Genomic DNA, 21,754 nt, shown 5'->3' with positions numbered 1-21,754 from the left:
ACACTTTCGAAATTAAGCCTCCGGCAAACACTCCACGATAATTTCACGTACGTACGTTCGTGCGTTGGTACGGAGTACCACGAGTCGACAGCGCACAGGCCCCCGACCAACCGACCAGCCGACCGAGTCCTGCCGCCATCCACCACGACCAACATGTCCGGCCTTGACGCGCCCGAGATTGCGGCGGCCTACGACGCTGTGCGCTCCGACAAGGACGAGACCAACTGGCTGCTCATCTCGTACGCGGCCGCGTCCGGTAACAAGCTAGAGCTCAGCGGCACGGGCAGCGGCGGCCTGGAGGAGATGAAGGCGGCGCTGGACGACAGCCAGGTCCAGTACGGCTACGTGCGCGTCGAGTACGCCAACGACAAGGAGAGCACGCGGGTCAAGTTCGCCGTCGTCGTCTGGATCGGCGAGGGGACAAGGGTGATGCGCAAGGCGCGCGTGAGCATCGAGAGCGGCGAGGTCAAGAGGGTGCTGTCGCACCACAGCATCGCCATCCCCGCCAACGACAGGAGCGAGCTAGACGAGAAGGACATCGTGACGAGGCTGCGCAAGGCTGGAGGGGCGGACTACAATGGGGGCCGTGGTTGATCTACTTGACTCACTCTGATGACTGCATGTCTGTCTGATGATGCTAACAGTCGCTTGTGTTGACAAACTACGCACTACGTACTCACCCAACACCCATGGTTCAGGGTATGCATTATCACCTTGTGTTGTCCAGTACGTACTACTCCTTCGTCCCGTCCTGTCCACAATTCCAGGGTCCCAACCACCAATCGATCAGGTTGCAGGTAAAGTTCTACCGGTTGTTCTAGCGCACACCTAAAGTCACGTGGGCAGCGCATCGAGTGTCAACCCCATCTCACTTCAGCCAATCACGTCTGCATTCGGCCGATGTGCCCCATCCATCTCAGGCTCAGAGGCTCGGCCTTGCCCGGCGGATCTTGAGAGTAGCCAATGGCAGCTGGGAGCCCCCCTCTATCGGCCAGTCCGCAAACCGTAGTACGTATCGAATCTGCTTCTGGCAGGCTTGGCAGCTCTATCAGTTTTACGTTGCGTCTATGCACGCACTGACGTGATGGACCCGCCAGGCAACAGAGAATCGGAGAGAGACGACTGGACACGGCAGGGCCAAGGTTTCGGCCTTGACCATCATTACAGTTAGCGTCTTGCAACGGCTGGGTCTGCAGCGTGGGCCCCGCCCCGACTTGGGCCATCTACACGCGCAGAGCTCCCCCATTCGATCCATCTGCCCCAGTCTTGCACTGACTCGCTCGGTTGGTTGCTGCCGACTAGGTTTTCTTTCAGTTATGCCGAGACACTTCCTTGGCGTACCTACTGCATGTACGTACATCCTGAAGGTGAAGGAAGGCCGTCCAGGCCTCAAGCCTCTTTGGGTTAGGCCCACCCGTTCGTCGACTCGACGGCACCGGATCCCAGCCGTCAAACTCTTGCGCGCCTTCGGTCCTTCCACCAGGGGCCCAATGCGCATTGCATCTTATCTACCCCGTCCATTCCCCCTTCCCGAACTCCCTCCGTCCTTGTCTCTCCATCATCAATTCCTCCTTGTCGACCTTCTCCGCCTTTGGTTGACTGACTGACGCCTGTTGCTGACGACGACCTGCACGGCGCACAACCCCAGACCAGTCCACCCAGCCTGATCCCGGTGATCTAATCCTGCACGTGTTACTGCCCGCCGGCACTGTATACTTTACCTACGCACGGGGCTTGCCAGCAACGCGCTTCGCCCAGCACGTCGCGTGATGAGCCTCCTATCGACATTTCGACCAGGTCAAAACGACGGCATGGACAGCAGCTCCTCCAGCCCGCCGCCGCACATGGATCTCAAGCATGAGCAGCAGAACTATGGCGGCGAAGCCCCGGCTGTTCGTCGCCCGTCCAAGGCTGATGGCGCCGACGGCATGCTCGAGGGTCTGGGCTACAAGCCCGAGTTGACCCGTTCGCGCTCGACTCTCCAGGTGGCCTTCATGTCGTTCGTGCTCGCCTCGATCCCGTGGGGTCTGTCCACGACGCTCTACTACCCATTGGTCAACGGTGGCCCCGTCACCATCATCTGGGGTTGGATCCTCGTCTCTGCCATTATCCTCTGCGTGGCTGCCTCTCTTGGTGAAATCACAAGTGTCTACCCTACTGCTGGAGGTACTGTGACCCCGTTTGCTCCCCTGCTCGCGTTGCGTTGCATTGCATTGCGCTGCACTGTCCGCCGTGTCCATGTCTGATGCGCACGGCCCTTCCTTCCCCCCTCTTCGCGCGAATGCTCTCCTCGCCGTCGCTATTGATGAACACATGTTAATGATACTCGTGATATAGGCGTGTACTACCAGGCCTTCATGCTCGCACCCGCTCGCTGGCAACGCGTCGCGAGTTGGATCTGCGGCTGGCTGTACCTGGTTGGTAACATTACCATTACCCTGTCCGTGACATTCGGCGCCACGACCTTTATCGTCGCCTGCATCAACGTCTTCGAGTCCTCGCCCGGGGCTAGTGATGTCTTCCCCGGCACCACCTGGCAGATCTGGCTGCTCTTCCTCGCCATCACTCTCGTGTGCAATGCCATCTCGGCCCTCGGGAACAAGTGGCTGCCCATGCTCGACACGGCTGCCATCTTCTGGACCTTTGCCGGTGTGATTGCCATGGTCATCTCCGTCCTGGTCCTCGCCAAGGAGGGCCGCCGCAGCGCCAACTACGTCTTCACCCACTGGGACAACTCTTCCGGCTGGCCCAACGGCTGGTCCTTTTTCGTCGGCCTGCTGCACGCCGGCTACGCCACATCGTCGACCGGCATGATCATCAGCATGTGCGAGGAGGTCAGGGACCCCTCCACCCAGGTGCCCAAGGCCATGGTGGCGACCATTGTCATCAACACCCTCGGCGGCCTCCTCTTCCTCATCCCCATTGTCTTTGTCCTCCCGGACATCCAGATGCTCATCAACATCGAGTCCGCCCAGCCCATCCCCACCATCTTCAAGTCGGCCGTCGGCTCGGCCGGTGGTGCCTTTGGCCTCCTCATCCCCCTCATCGCCCTGTGCCTCATGTGCAGCATCGCGTGCACAACGGCCACCTCGCGTTGCGTGTGGGCCTTTGCCCGTGACGGCGCTATTCCCGGCGCCAAGTTGTGGATGAAGGTCAACAAGAAGCTCGACGTGCCCGTGAACGCCATGATGCTCAGCATGATCGTCCAGCTGGCCCTCGGTCTCATCTACTTTGGCTCGACCCTTGCGTTCAACGCCTTCTCCGGTGTCGGTGTCATCTGCTTGACTGCTGCCTATGCCTGCCCCATTGCCATCAACCTCTTCACTGGCCGCAAGCAGGTCAGGAAGGGCAACTTCTTCCTCGGCCCCCTGGGTTACTTTACCAACATTGTCGCTCTCGGTACGTTTTTTCTCTTTTCCTTTTTTTTCCCCTCCCCCCTAGCCGAGATGGGCACGTCTAACCTGCTGCAGCCTGGACACTGTTGGCTCTGCCTCTCTTCTGTATGCCCACGTCGATCCCCGTCACGGCCGACACGCTCAACTATGCCTTCGCCGTGTTCATCGGCGCTGCTGCGATCTCCGGCATCTGGTACGCTATCTGGGGATACAACAACTACGCTGGTCCTCCTACCCAGGAGGAGGAGCTGTAAGGGGCTGGTAAAGTAGTCCAGAACCTCTGGTAACCCAGCTTGATGTTGTGTAAAGTACCTGTATTTAAGCGCGTGCACAATGTGCTTTTGAAGATACCAATATTGAGAATACATAAGAGACGAGCGTCGCCATAACATGTCGAATTGCAAGAGCCCGTGATCGCACTTCACCGAGAACAACTGTGATGGATCATTAGACTACTATGCTCAATGGCATGCCTTGCGGCCATGATGGCGCCATCTACGGAGGGCGAATTGTAGACGATCAAAAGGATTATATACATCACTCAAGTGTCGCAAGTGTCAACTCGCTGGCAGTAGACAGCGATGCAACACCAGACAACGCCTTGCCTTGGGAAGGCAACTGGCTGACAGCAACTTGATCGCTAGAAAATTTTCCACAAACAAGACCAGACCAGGAAGAAGCCGGGTCGATTCGACCTTCCTATCCTGGCCTCGCCCATGCGGATCTCGTTTCGATAAGAAAAGGCCAAGCTTTTCATGGACCCCAGCACGCAGGCAACGTTCCCTGACAAGGGGGGGTAACAGTCGCAGCCTGCACGGTCACGCCATGCTGAGGATTCGCTTGCAATGGCACACTTGGGGGCGTTGATGAGATGGGCAGATGGGTTACGAATGGCTTTGTGATCAAGTAAGCTGGTCCCGAATAATCAGCCTTATCAAATTGTACGGTCCATTTCTTCTTCAATCCGGGGGAGAGGATGGGGCCAGCAGACACATCGCCATCCCGCATCTCCACTGTAAAGGCTTCCCTCCTCGGCAGAAGACATCTGGAAAGTCAATGCCGGACAGACAGACAGACTCTGCATCGCGGCCCCCAATGACTGGACAGCGCACGTCTGCCCGCCAGGATCAACACCCAGCGCACTGATCAGAGGCTAGAGCCAACTCCCTCCATGTGCAGGCAAACAGAGTTCCCCCCGTGGTCGGCATCAGTCCCTGCCTGGCCCAACCACTTTCGGCGATCACGTCAACGTCCCTGTCGAAATCGCAACCACTCACTCGTCCCTCATGTCGTATCGCACGGTGGCCAGAATGCTACAGTAAGTTAGGTAGCTTGGGGGGAGTATTTAACCTTGCAGCTCATCACGCGTGCGCATGCGTGCGACCACTGTCTCTCTCTTTCTCTCTCTCTCTCTCTCTCGTTGTGTGTTTGCTTTCCCAGTCCCCTGTTGATCGTCGCCACGCGCACAGTTGCTACTAATACTAATTCCGCTTCCTTCGACTGCCGAAGCCTCCCCCGCGCCTTCAAGGCCTCCTCAGTCTGCGCAATGACCTGGTCCCCATCGCGGAACGATGCTGAACACAGCGCGGAGCCTGTCAAGGCTGGGAATGCCGTGGATATCAACGCCAATCTGCCACCACACGCCGCTGCCAGTGACAACTCTGGCGACAACGGCAGCTTTGTCGACGCGCAGACGTATGCCTACAGTGAGGACCGCAAGATTGGGGTTACGGGTGCTGTCTTTCTCATCTTAAACAAGATGATTGGCACAGGCAGTACGTCTCTCTTCTTAGTCCGAGCGTGCACGTCAGCACGACTTGGTTGCTAACATTGGCCAGTCTTCTCAACGCCGTCCGGCATCTTCGCCGCCACTGGCTCGGTGGGTGTATCCTTTATTCTCTGGATCGTGGGAGGCATCCTCACCTTCTGCGGCATCAGCGTCTTCCTCGAGTTCGGTCTCGCCATCCCCATCTCCGGCGGTGAGAAGAACTACCTCGAGCGCGCGTACAAGAAGCCAAAGTATCTCATGACCTGCGTCCTGGCGGCCCAGATGCTCCTCCTCGGCTTCTCGACGGGCAACGCCCTCGCCTTTGGACGCTACGTCCTCTTCGCCTCGGGCTGGGAATCATACGACGGCTGGCCGGCGCGGGCCATTGGCGTCGCCTGCGTCACGTTCGCCGTCGTGCTGCACACGGTCCTGCCGAAATGGGGTGTCCGTCTGTTCAACGTGCTGGGCACCTTCAAAGTCATCACCCTGCTGATCATCGTCTTCTCCGGCTTTGCGGCGCTGGCTGGCCACCGGCGCGTACCCAACCCGCACAACTTTGACAATGCCTTTCGCATCGAGAACGGGGACGGCTACGGCGGCGGCAGCGCGTCGACCTACTCCAACGCTATCCTCAACGTCGTGTATAGCTACAAGGGCTGGGAGAACGCCAACTACGTCGTCTCCGAGCTCAAGAACCCGCGCAAGACGCTCGCCATCGCGGCGCCCCTCGCCGTCGGCGGCGTCACCATCCTCTACGTCCTCGCCAACGTGGCTTACTTTGCCGCCATCCCCAAGACACAGCTCGCCAAGTCGGACCTGCTCGTGGCGGGCGTCTTTTTCCAGAACATGTTTGGCGACGTCGCCGGACGCAGGGCGCTGCCCGTCCTCGTCTGCCTCAGCAACTTGGGCAACGTCCTGGCCGTGTCGTTTGCGCACTCCCGCCTGAATCAGGAGCTCGCCAAGGAGGGCATGCTCCCCTTCTCCCGCTTCTGGGCCTCCAACAAGCCCTTTAACTCGCCGGCCCCGGCCCTCTTCCTGCACTGGCTCATCACCGTCATCGTGCTGGTCGCTCCTCCTGCTGGCCCCGCCTACTCCTTCGTGGTCAACCTGTACACGTACCCGGGCTCCTGGATCAACGGCTTTGTGGGGGCCGGCCTCATCTACCTCCAGTGGAGCAAGACGGAGAACTGGTCCTCGCCCTGGCACACGTACCTGCCAATCTCGATCCTGTGGCTGCTATCCAACATTTTCCTCGTCCTGGTGCCCTTCCTCCCGCCACAGGGATCCTGGACGGCCGACGGGTATCCCTACTACATCTTCCCGGTGGTTGGGTGCGGCGTTCTGCTGCTGGGCGTTGTGTACTGGGTTGGGTGGACCAAGGTGTTCCCCCGAATCGGAGGCTACAAGGTGGTGGCGGAGAGAACGTTTGACGAGGGCGGTACCGAGATGGTGAGGTACAGAAAGGTGCACCTGAGAAGGAGGAGATGAGGATTGCTTTGAGTGGTTCGCGTCGAATTCATGTTGTCATATTGATAGGCACTTTCCATGTCGCCATCGTCATCAGGTTGAGTTATAGCTCAACAGAGTGATTAACTGTTTCATGCTGCATTAGGAGTGCTGATGTAAATGCAAGGCGGCACATTGTTTATTGAATGTTTGACAATACTCTCTAGACGTATGGATCGGTAACAAGATGAACCTGTCCGCAAAGCATCTTGAGTCCTAGCCTCCAACGAGTAATCCACCTTCTTCTGAACGCAACTTAATTGAAAGCTTCCATCTCTTCGCAAGCAGTCTTTTCCGAACCTCACCGGATGACATCGTCGATTTACTTGCTTACGAATGTGGTCTCATGTGTCACTGAGGCCGATTAGTACATGTATCAAGGAAAGTCATTGCCTCCGCATACTCGACATGAATTACCACATCTGTTGTATTCACGTACATTGTCGCCCATTATGTACATGTATGTTTCAGCGTCCTTTGAGGACGTCCTGTCCCGCCCACTGTCGTGTATAATGACTAGAATCTGCCTGAAACCACATCAACTCGAAGCTTTGTACACCAGCATGTGGTGTGCGTTCTATTGCAATGAAATACCCACGTGAATCTGCTTCAGTTATCTGACTCAAGGTGTTTTCACCCTAGTTCAATGACTTTTACTTTCTTCGTAAGCATCGTAGGCGTGTATGTGGGCGGTAGTGTGAGCCTCCAGCTACCCTACACCACGCCCGCAATTGGCATAGGCCGCTGTGGAAGGCATTTGACGTGGACATACTCGTTCTGTGCTATCTCGGAGAACTAGTTGAATATCTTTTCTCTGTATCCAGTAAAGCTAATCCGTAACACAGATGTCCTGGTATTCTGGGCCGTTGCCGTTGTGTGCATGTGGTCCTTGGAAGCTGTGCGTTTGTTGAGCTTTGGGCTGGAAATGTCCTTACCTTACGAAAAACATCTCTGAAGCTACCAACATGCACCCGGCACAGCTCTCCCCATGATCGACGCTTTGATATCCATTTCTCGTGATCAACAGGCCCTTGTCCTTGTAATTTGAGGAGATTGATCAACAATCGCGATGTGGTCAAACCCCCACGCCTGTACCGTGGTGTCTGACAAAGCGCTGCTCCATCGCGTCTGTCAGTTGTTCCACTCTGCTTGAGTCACACTAGTGAAAGTCAAGATGAATGACATGACCCCGGCATGGTCCAATTCCCCATGGGTGAAGAATCAGTGTCGTCGATAACTGGCCAGTGTTAGTAGTTGAGGTCTATAATCTCACGCTCTCGCTGCGAGCTACTGAAGTGACTGGATACAACAAGCCTAGATTCAACGTACCAAGCATTGTGCTGTGGATACGTCTCCAATGCCAACTCGGATGGCACCGAGCGATTTTCAACGAAATTGGAGGCCCATTTTCTATTTTGAAGTTATTTTGCGGACAGGCCAGTGAATTTGATTGTTAGCTCCACCGTGCGCACGCGCAGCTGCACGCGGCTCCATGGGGGCCCGGTGGGCCAGAATGCACAGTGCGCAGTACCATGCAAGGCCCGCGTCTTGGCAGACTAGGAAAATGGACGATCGTCACTACAAACCTCCGATGGTGAGCGAGAACTGCAGCTGCAGCAGCCTCCTCTGCCACAAACTCACTCTCACCACGGCGAATTTTCATTTACCTACCAACGACATTTGGGATCGGGCGCGATTATGCCTGGCATCAAAGGGACCGGCCGATAGGCGTGCGGGATTATTCGATGACCAGGGGCCGCATACTGCGTTGCAGCAGTGATGGGCGCCATTCCCGTGGTTCTGGGTGCTGCGTTTGGGCAATCCTTGATGCCCTTTGCTCTCTCGCATCTCGTCGATACACCAAAGAAGATGAGGCTGCCGATAGTCTTGAGGCATATTCCATGTCCCACAACTGTCTCAGCTACGAGTCACACTTTGTTGAGGGCGGTGTGCTCCCCGTCTGCCTCGTAGCGACCGATGCACTGTTGCGGATCGCGATCTCAGGACTACGTGCTCCGTCCAAGGTGCTCACAGTGACAGACTTTCGGCCAAGACTCGGAGTGCCTTGCGATTGTCAGCACGATCGGGGCGTAACCGATTATAATTGCTGCACTAGTATGGCAGCCCATGTTCATGCCAGACCAGCATAGGCCTGCTTTTACGTCTCAAGGTCCCCGGACCTTGATTGAACACTGCCTCGCTTGACCAGCTTCACCGCAAAATGGACGGGTCCTCTGAAGCCTCATCAAGATGGGTTTGTGCGTCATCATGCCTACCTCGACCATGCCTCATTGATGAGCCACGAATCGATAATCCTAGACCTCGACTTCTTCTCCCCTCTCTCCTCCTGCCATCGAGTCCGGGGACTGCCTGATGCGGCCCGTGAAGAGGACTCAGCCAATGACGGGCTGGTGCTGGATGGAATCATGGATAATGCCCGCGAATGGAAGCTGGACGTGGACCATATCTTTGCGTCCTGGTTTGATATGCAACCCGTACGTATTTCATTAGTGTCCGAGATGTCCGGCATCCTTGACGAAGCTTGTCAGTTGCATTGATTGCCACACTTTCTAGGTGGTTTTGCGTCTCGAGCGAGGAGGGTCCTGGGCGTCTCCTCCGGTCACACCACACCATGACGTTCTCCTGTCAGTGCCACGCCACGGGTAGCTCGGTCTCGGTATCGTGGCACTACAAATGCTTCACGGTAACCGAACGGTCGCACCACTTGTCAGGCGACTGACTGACAGACAAAACACCCCCTCTGCCAATGTACATCTTGCGTGCTTCCTTGACTGCGTATCATGCACCACAACCCCGCCTCCCCAGACACATGCCGTGCCTTGCGAGCCAGCGCGGACGAGTAAAAGACACGGTCAAGGCCTAAGCCAAGATGCTGACCCGGCGTGCAGCATGCGCTGTGGCATGACACTCGTGCGCGCGCGTCCACGGGTGGGTTACGGGCATCAAGCAAGGCGGCCTGTATTGCGTGCATGAGTGGACATGGTGGTACTGTGTGAAAGTGTGTGCGTGTGTGACCGTCGCAATCGCGAAAGAATACCGAAGGGCAACCAGATATCTGATCGTCACCCAGGGGGGAGAATATTGTTTAACCGCTGTCAAAATTCTATACGCGTGATAGTGCGATAAATTCCACACGCGCAACAACAGCTCGGTTGCCGTGGGTTACGTTTCATGACGTGTTGCAATAAAGCAAATGCTGCCGGGGCTGGTTTCTTCATCAATCCTTCCAGATGGCACATGACCTTGCCCCCCAGCCGGTCAGCAATGTGCCACCGTGCCAAACCCTACGTGCCGTCGCGATCACGTCTACGGAAAATGGCGCCACAGCGTTCCCAAGGGGTGGCGTCGGTCAAGCCAGCATTTGCAACGCAACCACCTTGAGAAGTCGGTGAACGACAAGGTGGTCACAGGAATAGTCGCGTTGCTATGCGTACGACCATGAGAAGCTTGAAGAAATGGCGTTGCCTCTGTGTCGAAAGCAGAGACTGGCTCCGCCAGGGCTGAAACCTGGCGCTCTGGCAGTAATTACAAGAACTCAGGGGAGGCATCAAGCATCTCTGGTCATTGTGCGCCGCCGGCTGGCAGCAAACCTGTCACAGATCTGCTGGTTTAACACGATTGTCCTTGGCCTCACCCTGTCGCGAAGCCAGCCTCTAGTATCATGGCATCTTCCCAAAAGCCAAAGGACTTGATGGCAGAAGATCCGGGTGTACCGGGCGAGTCGGCCGCCGACGACGTGCTCCTATGCCCCGTCTTACACGCGTCAAGTGTTTCCTCGACACGCACCGTATCGGACTGCCGCCTGCTATCATTGTGGTTGCGCAGTGCGAGTCTCACAGGCAGGCGTACTGCACGTACGTACTTGCGTGTGGCGGACGTTGTGCGACCTGCTGGGCACGGTAATTGCATGTCTGGTATCTGGGGTATCCCCACGCGCCCTCACATGACCACATGACCATATGCTCTAGATCTGATGCGAGACAATGTCCTCAAACCTGCGTGCCCAAGATCAGAGACATGACAAAACAAAACATGGTCAGGCCAGCTCCTTGTCGATCCACATGAGCTCCGGCCGGGGATCGTGAGGTGGGGTCTCCGCGCCCCCCTCACGCAGCACGCTCAGCACTGCAAGCGAGTGACAGGCTGCTGCTGCGCGACACCACTGCGGGGCTTTTTATCTTACAGCTCCTCATTTTGTGTAGACTTCAATTGCCGGACCGTGTTCGTCATGCTAAGAGATCATTACACGGTCCGTGACGATCTGATAGTAGTGCAAGACCGCGACCTCTGCTCGCAGAGACAGAAGGTGTGCGTGCCGCTGCACGCTTTCACATCGCCTCGCGGAAGGACTGGAAGCCCATCCTCGTAAAGGCTATGCGGGTTGTCTCACCAGAGGAACGAACGTCTATGATCGCCAAGCGGGTGTCCTGTCCCGCGCAATAGCGCAACGATATCGGCCTGCCGAGAGGGAATAGAATTAGTAAGGAGATCAATCTCTCTACGGAGATAGGGGTCCCACCCTCCCATCGTCGTAGGCTGCTGTGTAGTGATTAGAGCGCTCACACCCGGCACATCATCCAGGGTCGCACGGAAAGTTTTTTTGCCAGAGAGCTCAAGAATGCCATGGCTGAAGATGGTTTTGTCGACACACACACACAGAGAAGAGAGGGGCGATGGCATGTCTTCAAGGTTCAAGGTGTGGCCACCCTGCCCGGTGGTGGAGAACCCCTAACCCAGTTCATGCTTTAGCGCGAGCAGGCTAGAAGAACCTTACGGAACCAATGAAGGCAGTTAGTTGGTCGCTGAACATTCGAGACATGGCCATCTACGTTATGACACAGACAGCTGATGGAACGATTGATGTCCGGATCGGATGTCTTTTAGCCATGAATTGAGGGAATAACCATCTCCGCGCATTTGCCGCCGTCGTATCGACGCGATGCACTCTGTAATTATGTAGGAACTTTCCATGCCTGGCGGCAGGGGAATTGGTGAGCATGTAAGCAACCTTCCAAGAGAGAAGGAGACCGACCTTGTCAGGGGCTGTAAGGCACCGGGGGATGCCTACCCGGTAGAGAAATCGCATTCCAGCTACGGGGATATCTCTCGGCCGACGAGCATTATTTAGAGTTCGCTTGTTGGGGCTGGAAGCGCCCGTGGAGGATGCCCTCGAACGCGGGACTGGAGTCGGGGGCCCGGGGTTGCACCGGAACGTATGCCGCGGAGAGTACAGCAGAATGTCACTGGGGCTATGCTTCTGCAGCCATAGTATCTCCAGGTTGATGTTGAAGCTTTAAGCTAAACGAGGGAACCTTGGGATCTCAAAGTGATCGACAACAGCTGCACCATTCCTGTCGCAGTCTAGACTTGACCGACTTTCAGGCCGACTGTCTAGGTCACCCTCACTCAACCATAGGTATCTGAGCGTAGATATCTCTATGAATCGAGCCGTCGTTGCCTCTGTGTCAAGCAAATGCACAATTGTTGCTTGGACGTACGTACTGATTGATGGTACTAGCGGGGAGCTCCGTCGCCTGGGTCCCACCGTGAAAATCTCTTATCGCAGCAAGCCGCAACTTGCAAGCGAGAGGCGGGTCCGGCTTCACCCAGAGCCTCAGTTCAGTTGAGAGCGCCTTAGCCGCTGGAGACTCGCCTCTGCTACGCTACAGTCAATGAGGTGAATAACGCCAATCGTGAAGCACGGATGGGTGGCAGCCTGGCGGCGGCAAAAGCCTCATATTGTCAGATTTGCGCGCAAGCCACAAACGCCAGCATGGCAACATATTGATGCCACAATTAATCGCCAACAGAGTTTTCATCCAGAGCAGCCAATACCTTTAGGTAATAGTGAAGGGCTCAGCACCTGCAGCCAAGTACGACCTTTCCCGGATCAATGCGGCGCTGGCCATTGTGGTTCGATTACACTACCTGTTTGATGGTCTGTGCAGAGATGCCTCGCGTCGCTGCGCTCTTGGTTCACAGCTTACCGTGGGTTGGGGCGAACGATGTTGGAACGTATGCAAGTGGGGCACATTGATGCAAGAGAGGAAGGGTCCTACCAGCCTCAAATATACCCTCCATGAGAGACGACGGCGCCTAACGACGCGAGTACCGACATGGTTGGTTGCATCCTTGATCTTGTTGATCATGGAATGAAAAGTCTGAAGAAGCCCTCGCGATGCGAAATGATCATCCTCATTGGACTCGACAAGACGCCTCAGAGCAGGCAGACGCTGCAGGCCACCTTCGCCATCCAGTAGTGTGGTGTTCGTGATGGTATGATGTGATGGGAGGCGAATGAATGCAACAAATGTGGTGCTGTCAGGGGAGTCCGAGAGTAAGGAGGTGATTGATCGTGGGCGAGGTAATGACTTTCGTTGAGTGGAGGATGGAGAATATTGTTTACTTTGGTGGCCGCCCAGCTCTAGTCACTCTCCGAAGGTGCGGGCGAGTGGCCCAGAAGCGGCCGAAAGCACGTCTTGAGTATGTTGTCTGATATCATGTACAAGTACGGAGTAGAGACAATCCTATCGTGAGGGTTACTTGTGCAGTCGAATAGTATCTTGCAGGGTATGAACAGTCGGTACCCGTGTCATTCCGTTGGTCGTGGCACGCTCGGAGATCGTGCCACTGTGTCGACGTCATTCGTGATACGTACGTACAATGATTAGAAAGGCTGGAGAAGACGCTGCGGACAAGAAATGCAGATCGCGGCACAGTCTGTCATTGTGCCACTCAGACAGTGCTTGCCCACCCTTAGTCCACATTAGGGCACCGTGTGCCGCAGAATTCCCGTTCCCGGGGATTACTCGCCTCCGGGGTCGAATAGTGGTCCGACTCCATGTCCCATTGCGCACACTTGCACTGCTGCCCACTGGCCACGGGGAGAAACTGAAACCGGTGAGCCGCTGACACGCGGCATCGACAAGACATCCGTTCATCTTCACCAAAGTGCTGTGGTGGTGGTTTCCTGGCAGACTGAAGCATGGCGCATCGGGCAATCATGCGATTCGTCAATGAGGCTGCAGGCCTGCACTGTGCAGCAAGCCATCAACAGGGATTGAGTACAGCACTGCAGACAAGCGCAGCAGCATTGCAGCGATCGCAGGGGTGAGTGAATCCACTCTAGTCCCGCTCTCCGCCCCGGCGGTCGCATGGCGCTTGGACTAATCGGTCGTCCAGGCGTTGTGACTGGCGGATTCGAGGGTTGGAGCTTCGATTTCGATCTCCAAATCTTGATGCCGGCGTTGAAACACAAAATTCTATTACAACAAGTCAGGGGGACCACTGGAAGTTGGCAGACGCTGATGGACCTGGATTCGTCCTCGACGCAGCTCATTCTTCCGACTTGGAGGACCTCGCCGCCTTGGCCGCCCCCGTTGCTGTACCGTCGTTGCAGCGTCGCCTGATGGTGTGGTGTGGTGTGGTGTGGTGGCCCAGGCGTGCAACGCCTGGACTCCTCCCCGTGCAAGCATTCCTGGGCATGAGTCTGTCCTCTCCGCGTTGACCTGAGGTTCCCCCGGGCAAGTAGCATTGCACCTCACTCAACAGTGTGCGGGCCGCTGTTTACGTGTAAAACTTTGATCCCCTCCTTCTGTGCGCCTCCTCCATCTCAACAAAATGTGTGCACGCCTGCAGTGTATATTCGCCTCCATGTCGACACCACCACTGCAGCTTAGCCACCCCCATCTTGATAAGATACAGCAGAGATAGCGACGGACAGGAGAATGTGTCAGGGTAAATGAGGGACGACACGCCGGTGCCCAGGGCCTCGATCACGCTAAACGTGCTTCCAAGACTCGGAGTAGTCTAGCCTAGACGCCACCCCCCCTGCTCGTCCACCTCCGAACGTTCCACTGATTGTCGCTCACTGAGCTCAAATTGACAAGAGAGCATCCTGATTCCTCGCAGAACCTGTCTGTACAATACGAGCCTGCTGGACTGCAGATTAATTGAACAAAAGAGTCGGAAGCCCCTGCTCACCCGTAGCCCACTCCCCCCTTCCACATCCCACCCACACCACCCACCACGGAGTAGTCGAGCAGAGCAGAAAGGCATCTCTTGTCGGGCCTGCCACTCTTTATTTCTTCATCGACACGGCCGCTGCCTGAGTCGTTGGTGATATCTTCAATTTTCGTCGACCGAACGACCTGAACATCGCGTGGTGCAAACATTCAAAAGAGTGAGACCACGAGGACAGTGTGAGACCATTGGCCGTTTTCGGGTGACGTCGTCGTTCGCGCAGGGCCCTGTTTCGCTCCTTCCAGAGAGCGCGGCAGCCAACAGCAGGCCTCAGCCATTGAAAACTCCTCCCCCCCCGATCCTGGCGGCCCTGGCCCTCCCAGCATCCTGGAACCCCAACACCAGGAGCGACTGAGCGAGCCTCTCTAATTAGCCTATCTCCGTGCGGCGTCTCTTCCTTTTCTGTTTCTTCACCACCACCCACGGTCATCTTGCTGCGATATCCCCTCGCGACACCGCGTCGCTCCTTCTTGCTCGCTTCCCTGGCTTGCTCGAATCGAGTCGACCACAAGAGCCAGCTGACAACTGTCGCTGCTCTGTCTAAACTTGCCTCGCCTGGTTGCTGGAATATTGCCCAGGTACTCTTGTTCAGGCACGCTTGCTTCGGCCTCTCGCTGCTCAAGCATCGCTCTTTCGTTGAGATTGCTCTGGTATGTCCATCGGTCCCTTTCGCTGCAAACGAACTACCTCACGTCTTTCCTCTGGTCAGAGCTTCGTGGCCTGTCTATCGAGTGTTGCCCATCACAGAGATCGTCGTTGACTTGCCATTGACCACCTCTCCCCACTCGCACCTAGAGTAGAGCAATCTGCCCTTCCATCCTACACAACATTGAGCGGCAATTTTCCTTGCTGCTTTCGTTACGTCCCGCTTGTATAGCTTATCGGCGAAATTCAATGCTGACTTGGCCTCTTGTAGGCTCCGTTCAGCAACTCAAACGAACAGACGTCGTATACATCCAACCCTCGGAATACTTTTGAGATACCCAGTTTGCGCGCATGGTTCGATAGGAAACCGACGACCTTTTCTCGCGATCCGTCAACTTGCGCTCTTCTCTCTTGGTCGTCCTCTCACTTTCCTCACAACCACAGTCGGACGCTCCTGTCGCTGTGATGCCTTACACGCCCCCGTCCCACAGATCCCCAGCTTCGTCAGCTTCAGCCTCCCCGGATGTCAGCCGTCGATCTTCAATCCAGTCCGGCAGCCGTCCTGCTCTGCCCCGATCCGCTTCCTACTTGAGCAAGCACCGTCGTGCACCTTCGGTGGTGGATGGATCAATGGGCTCTTTGACGCCTCAGGGCACGGCGGAGGATTTGCCAGCTTTGGCGGTTGAAGCTGGCAACCATATTTCCCCGTCCGTCCGGCAATCACCGCCCCCGCGAACCGATGAGAACGGCATGCCCAAGGGCGCAATCATCTCCCCTCCAGATTCTGCATCTTCTGGCAGCGATGATGAAAGGATCCCTGAAATTCGAGGGCGAAAATTGGACAAGTTCAAGGAACTGAGGGAAGCTGTCAATCAAATACCCCAGACAAGGACACCTTCGCCTCCTGGCGCCAGATTTGCCATTGGCGACGCCAAGTCTGACCCTAGCGCGCTCGAGGACGAGACCCCGCGAGCGATGCGCATGAGCTTCAGCACTAGTGCTCTCAACCAACGCCAAAATCCCTCCCGCAGAGTTAGCCATGTGCGCTCGGCTACGGAACCAAACGCTCAACCTTTGCCTCCCACCGACAGTGCCGTATCCGTCACAGTCTCGGAAGAGGATACTGATGAGGATCTCATGACAAAACCTCAAATGGTTCGCAAGAAGTCCGGTGAGCTGGTCCGTCCTGCCCTACGGCCTTCTTCGCGACGCCGTCCATCGAGTATGCCAGGTACGCCCGTCTTCTCAAAAGCGGTGCATTTCGACTCTCACCTCGAACACGTCCGCCACTTCCTTCAGGTCGACCGTCCCTTGGCTGTGAGTGCCGGGTCGTCGCCCGCGGATAACTATGAGAGCGACACTGAGTACCCCTTCCCTGCCGAGGCCCGTCCGACCTCGAGGACACCTCCATTTGAGTGGGAGATACTTACACCCAACTTCCCTCATGATGGCGCGGCGCGAAGGGCATTTCCCGTCAGATTGGAAAAGGTCTGGCTGTCGGCGGACCAAAAGTCTATGCTCGGATCTGTGGCCGTTGCCAACCTCGCTTTCCAGAAGCAAGTCACCTGCCGCTTCACCCTGGACTACTGGAAAACCACATCGGAGGTAACTGCCGAATATGGTCACGACATTCGTCCTCACGAGGGTGCGTTTGGCTACGATCGTTTCAACTTCAACATCAAGTTGAGTGATACAGCGAGCCTTGAGTCGAAGACGCTGTTCTTCTGCGTTCGATATCGGGTTAATGGCCAAGAATTCTGGGAGAACAACGGCGGTGCCAACTTCCAAGTTGACTTCAGAAAGAAACACTTGCCGCAGAACGGGAAGAACAACTTCCAAGGCGCTCACGGTCGGTCCCTAAATGCACTGCCGCGCAGCAACCGTCGGCAGAACTCGAACAGTGGTCTGACGCGGCCCAAGTCGATGCCCATCTCCGTGCAGGACTTTGGCAGTGACGGTTCCGAGTTCAAATTCGACCAACCGCTGCACGAGTACCTCGGCGAGCCGAGCTCCGGACCCACTGGACTTCGTCTCAAGACCAAGTCTTGCAGCAACATTGCTAGCGATAACATCGCTAAGGATCTTTCGTCCCCACGCGGTGTGGCCTTTGCCAACCGGTATGACTTTGGTGCTTCGCTCAGCGCTGCTGTGCAAGCTGCTAAGGACTCGATGGGCAAGGAGAAGGAGAAGGACACACTCTACATGAAGGATAACGCCCGAGGCACTCGCTACATCGTCGACACCATGCAAGACAGTCACTCACCCCCCCTGTTCAGCCCCGTCGCTGCGCCTGGCGGCAGTGACTCCCCTGTTCCGAGCCTGCCTAGCGCATCGTATGAGGAGCTCGTGAACAAGTATTGTTTTGTACGTTCCCCTGTCACGGCCACGGCCGGCACTCCCCAGCACCTTTGAGCTCCCTGGTTCTCTGGACGACATCATCCTTGGTCTTGCATTCCGGACGCTACGCATGTCGATTGACCCACCTACGTAAAGCGCTGCTGCTAACACCTGGTTTCAGTTTGGTTCGACAAAAGTGTCGCCCCCTTCGAAACACGAGGGTGCTCCCAAGGATATGGCGTCCGCGCCCCGAAGAGACCTGTCGCCCAACGGATCGGCTACCTTTTTCCTGCCCAATTCCAACAACACGTCGCCGTCTACTTCACCCTCAGCGAACTACCTCGCGGTCGCCGAGGCGAACAAAGACTCGGCTGGGTACGGTGTGCCTGAATCGACGCAACTCACTCAGGTGAACGGCGCCACTGGTGGTCAACCGAAACTCACCGAGCGATGCGCCTGGCGAGGCGACGCCCACTCGATACCTGCGATCCGAGGATAGGACCGCGATGCATACGAATGTGCATTCGGCAGCGCTGTCCACTGTTTGGCTCGATCTTATCAGACCGTGACGCATTAATACTCCGAGTTTTCTTGGCAACAATAAAAAGCTATGTGCGTGCATTTTTTATGCAAGGCGTTTATGGGAAGCACAACTTGTTTTGTTTTTTTGGAATATCCCTGTTGGTCTGGTTGAGGGAAGACCTGGCACGGTGCATCAACAGAGGCGTTGGAGTTGTTTCGCTTTTCTATGTCTGGGACCTTCATTTTGTCTATCACGACCATTGCGGTAACGACTGAACGGTTTGTGGTGAAAATCACTTAATATTTGCTTTTTCGGCCTCTATGCTTTTCCCCCCCCCGCAGCTTTGGTCAAGTCACCAGGGGCTGCTTCTCTGGTTGCGTGCGGGTCGCTACCACGGCAGGCTTAACAGCGACAGTCTGGAGCAGCAGTCCTTGGGAAGCGAACATGGTGGCGCACGCATGGTTGAGAATTAAAGGGCGCTCTAGGCGAATATACACGAAAAAGGGCGACGGCTACATCTGTACAATGCAAGCCTACGGGCGCGTTCATCTCAAATCCTTCAACTCTTATAACCAAACTGTACTTTTTGTATCTGTGAAACTAGCATTCATCTTGCCTTTCTGTCGGAATAGCGAGTCTAGGAATAAAATAGAGAGCCTGGTTGCCGCGCTCTCACCATCCTCGTCCTCCTCGACGGCCTCTTCTCCCTTGCGGACCTCGATCTGGAAGCCTGGTCCATCGCTCTCCATGATCTTGACCTTGACGTCAAAGTCCTCGACGTAGATCTCCTGCTCCCCATCCTCTAGCGATAGTGCCGCATCACTCTTGACGTCGCCCTGTGTTCCGTACCGGGAAGACCCTGTGTTGGGGTTACCGTCGTAGACGATGATGCCACCCTGCCCCGTCTGAATTTCAGTATCGACGCTATACACCAGAACCCCTGACCGGCGGGCGTTCTCGTCTACACCTGTATTTGACCTCGCCTCGGCGACGAGGACCCTGGTGTCGCTGTGCCGAATAATGACCGCCTTGACGCCTGCCTCATCCGACGAGACAGGCGTGAGCTCATGCCGTGTCGTGCCATCGTCCTCGACGCAGTCCACCTCGTCTTCCTCGATCCACCCAAGTCGGTACTTGTTCCACGCAAAGAAGTCTGGGCTCGGACCCACAATGGTGCCCATCATGTCCCATGTGCCGACGTACTCCCTCGTCTCGCCGCCGGCGAGAGGGTAGAGATCGGGGAGGCACAGCGCATGGCCCGTCTCGTGATTGAGAACCTTGAAGCCGTAATAGTCGTACGAGTCATACCCGAAAGCAGCAGTCTTGTTGGCGAGAATCGAGCCGGAGGGGTCTGTAAAGGTATAGCCCATTGACGGCGAATACGTGATGCTTGTCGCGCGCCGTGTTGCCACGACGTAGAGCACGTCGACGACGGGAATCGTGCCAATCTGGTCAAAGTGCGCGTCGATGGCGTCCTGGACGTAGGTCACCAGCTCGAGCCCCGACATGCCCCTCTGGAAGTGATAGCTGTCGGCGGCCTGCGGCATACGCGCAAAGCCCCCTTCGAGCGCCGTGTCGACCTCGAGCTGGAGCTTGCCATAGCTGGCCGTCTCGAACCAGTCAATGGCGTCGGGGAAGAAGACGTCGTAGAGCGACTTTGTGGTGTCGTTGGCCTCGGCGTCAGGGAAGTCGACGTAGATCATGTACGACGAGAGCCTGCCGGTCGAGGGCACGCAATCATCGGTGTAGTTGAAGCCCAGCGAGCCAGCGACATCCACGGGGGCGAGTAGTCGGCATGACTTGTCGGGGGTCCCGAGGGAGGCATACGCCGCTGTGGTCAGCGCGGCCAAAGCTGCGCAGATTGGCAAAAACATGACGCGAGGACTTGGGTGTCAGGGTATTGTGTGTGGGTGAAGGAGATGAATATTGCAGTTTGTGATGGGAGGCAGTCAGCAGCGACTGTGGGATCGCGACAGTGGCCAGTCGCCACTCGCAAACCTGACGGTGTCCTGCCAAGGGTCATGCCAAGGAGCCAGGGTTGTGTACAAACAAGCGCCAAAAAATAAAAATAATAACTGGACACAGATTTAGGATTATCATCTGGACTTTGCTCCTTTGAGTGTTGCCAGTCATCAAGGGACTCACTCAGCTTTGCACTCGAGCGAGTATTTGCGCAGTTCACAATGACAGCGTTGGATACAATACACCGCTGCGAGTATGTGACCAAAATGCACAATGGCTGCGGTAGTTAAAGCGGCCACACATTATCGATTTTCTTTCTTGCAGAGGTGATACAGATATAGCACTCATTGCCTCAAATAGACACTGATGATAGACCACGTGGAAGCCACGAACACCAGCTCAGGGATCGAGTGAGGAGGGTTGGTGAAGTACGTGAGACGAACTATGTAGAGTCAATTTGTACACTGGCTAACAATTCCATCCTCCGTCAATGCTGATTGCGGTACCGGTGATATACGAAGACTCTTCACTCAAAAGAAAGGCAATCAGTTTCGCAACCTCTTCCGGTTGACCCTTGCGTCTCATCGCGACATCGGACAGTGTCTCTCTGGTGTATTCGTCTGCAGCGCCAGCCTTGGTGAATGCATCTTGTGCCAATTGAGACATTGCCGTCTCGATTCGTCCCCTGATCCATTAGCTCGGCGCTTTCCAACATACTTTATGTTACTCACGGGCAAATCGCGTTCACTCGTACGCCTCGCTTACCAACTTCCTTGGCAGCCGATCTCGTCAATCCAACGACACCGTGCTTGGTGGCTGTGTAGATGCCATTCTTCTCTCTCCCAACCAGGCCCGCGATGGAACTTGCGTTGACAATAGCACTGTCCTCCGCTATGACGCGCAGCTCATACTTCATGCAGTGCATCACCCCTGTGAGGTTCACGCCCAGGCACGAATCCCACTCATCTGGTGATGTGTTCTCCATTAGACCGGCATCACTGCCTATTGACCTGGGGACTATGCCGGCAATGTTGGCGGCGCCATCCAGACGTCCAAAGTGCGAGACGGTGGCTTTGATCCATGTCTCGACCTGCTCCGCTGAGCGAACGTCGACGACTTGGGAGAAGACCTTGATTGATGTGTACTGGGACAAAATAGAATCTTTGGCCTCGTCAAGCGTTGACGACTGGATATCGGCGAGAGAGAGCGATGCACCACGGGACGCCAGGAGAAGGGCGGTTGTGTAGCCGATCCCCTGAGCTGCGCCGGTGATCGCGATGACTTTCCCCTTGAATTGATCCGAGAAGGACATTGTGGTGAATGAATATATGCGTTATGCCTGCTGAATTTCAGAGACTGGATTATTTATATCCATCCCCAATGAGGTCGGTAGTGCATTTCCGTGTTCCCCGCTTGGTCCGAGAGGGCTCGGTACAGTTTGAAAGAGGAACCTTTTCTGATCAGGAACCGTCTCGAAAGTAGTGACACAGGGTAAGTATCCAGGTCTATTGGGCTCGTAGCTCAGCTATCTCAGACTTGATTTAGTGAGGCCATGCAAATGTGTACGGGTTATGT

The 21,754-nt window shown here is 55.9% G+C and overlaps 5 protein-coding genes across 5 annotated transcripts; 4 read left to right on the top strand and 1 right to left on the bottom strand.

The window, feature by feature from the left end:
- Positions 1-153: 153 nt before the first annotated feature.
- On the top strand, positions 154-594 carry J7T54_003625 (ADF-like domain-containing protein; the record flags this gene model as incomplete). The annotated part of the gene is made up of 1 exon (XM_051505128.1): positions 154-594. One exon carries the CDS (start codon positions 154-156, stop codon positions 592-594), a length of 441 nt encoding a protein of 146 aa, XP_051363469.1.
- A 1,175-nt stretch (positions 595-1,769) lies between these two features.
- J7T54_003624 (putative amino-acid permease) lies at positions 1,770-3,649 on the top strand (the record flags this gene model as incomplete). The annotated part of the gene is made up of 3 exons (XM_051505127.1): positions 1,770-2,133; positions 2,338-3,399; positions 3,471-3,649. 3 exons carry the CDS (start codon positions 1,770-1,772, stop codon positions 3,647-3,649), a joined length of 1,605 nt encoding a protein of 534 aa, XP_051363468.1.
- Positions 3,650-4,941: 1,292 nt separating this feature from the next.
- Positions 4,942-6,651, top strand: J7T54_003623 (High-affinity methionine permease-like protein; the record flags this gene model as incomplete). The annotated part of the gene is made up of 2 exons (XM_051505126.1): positions 4,942-5,170; positions 5,234-6,651. The coding sequence occupies 2 exons, from the start codon at positions 4,942-4,944 to the stop codon at positions 6,649-6,651; spliced, it is 1,647 nt and encodes a 548-aa protein (XP_051363467.1).
- Positions 6,652-15,987: 9,336 nt separating this feature from the next.
- Positions 15,988-18,193, top strand: J7T54_003622 (Protein phosphatase 1 regulatory subunit 3C-like protein; the record flags this gene model as incomplete). The annotated part of the gene is made up of 2 exons (XM_051505124.1): positions 15,988-17,721; positions 17,876-18,193. 2 exons carry the CDS (start codon positions 15,988-15,990, stop codon positions 18,191-18,193), a joined length of 2,052 nt encoding a protein of 683 aa, XP_051363466.1.
- A 371-nt stretch (positions 18,194-18,564) lies between these two features.
- Positions 18,565-21,491, bottom strand: J7T54_003621 (uncharacterized protein; the record flags this gene model as incomplete). Its single annotated transcript, XM_051505123.1, has 3 exons — positions 18,565-18,647; positions 18,894-20,069; positions 20,945-21,491. The coding sequence occupies 3 exons, from the start codon at positions 21,489-21,491 to the stop codon at positions 18,565-18,567; spliced, it is 1,806 nt and encodes a 601-aa protein (XP_051363465.1).
- Positions 21,492-21,754: the final 263 nt, after the last annotated feature.

Source organism: Emericellopsis cladophorae, assembly GCF_022114955.1.
Source record: "Emericellopsis cladophorae strain MUM 19.33 chromosome Unknown NODE_12_length_473309_cov_116_543296, whole genome shotgun sequence".
NCBI lineage: Eukaryota > Fungi > Ascomycota > Sordariomycetes > Hypocreales > Bionectriaceae > Emericellopsis > Emericellopsis cladophorae.
This window is presented reverse-complemented; position numbering and strand designations above follow the sequence as displayed.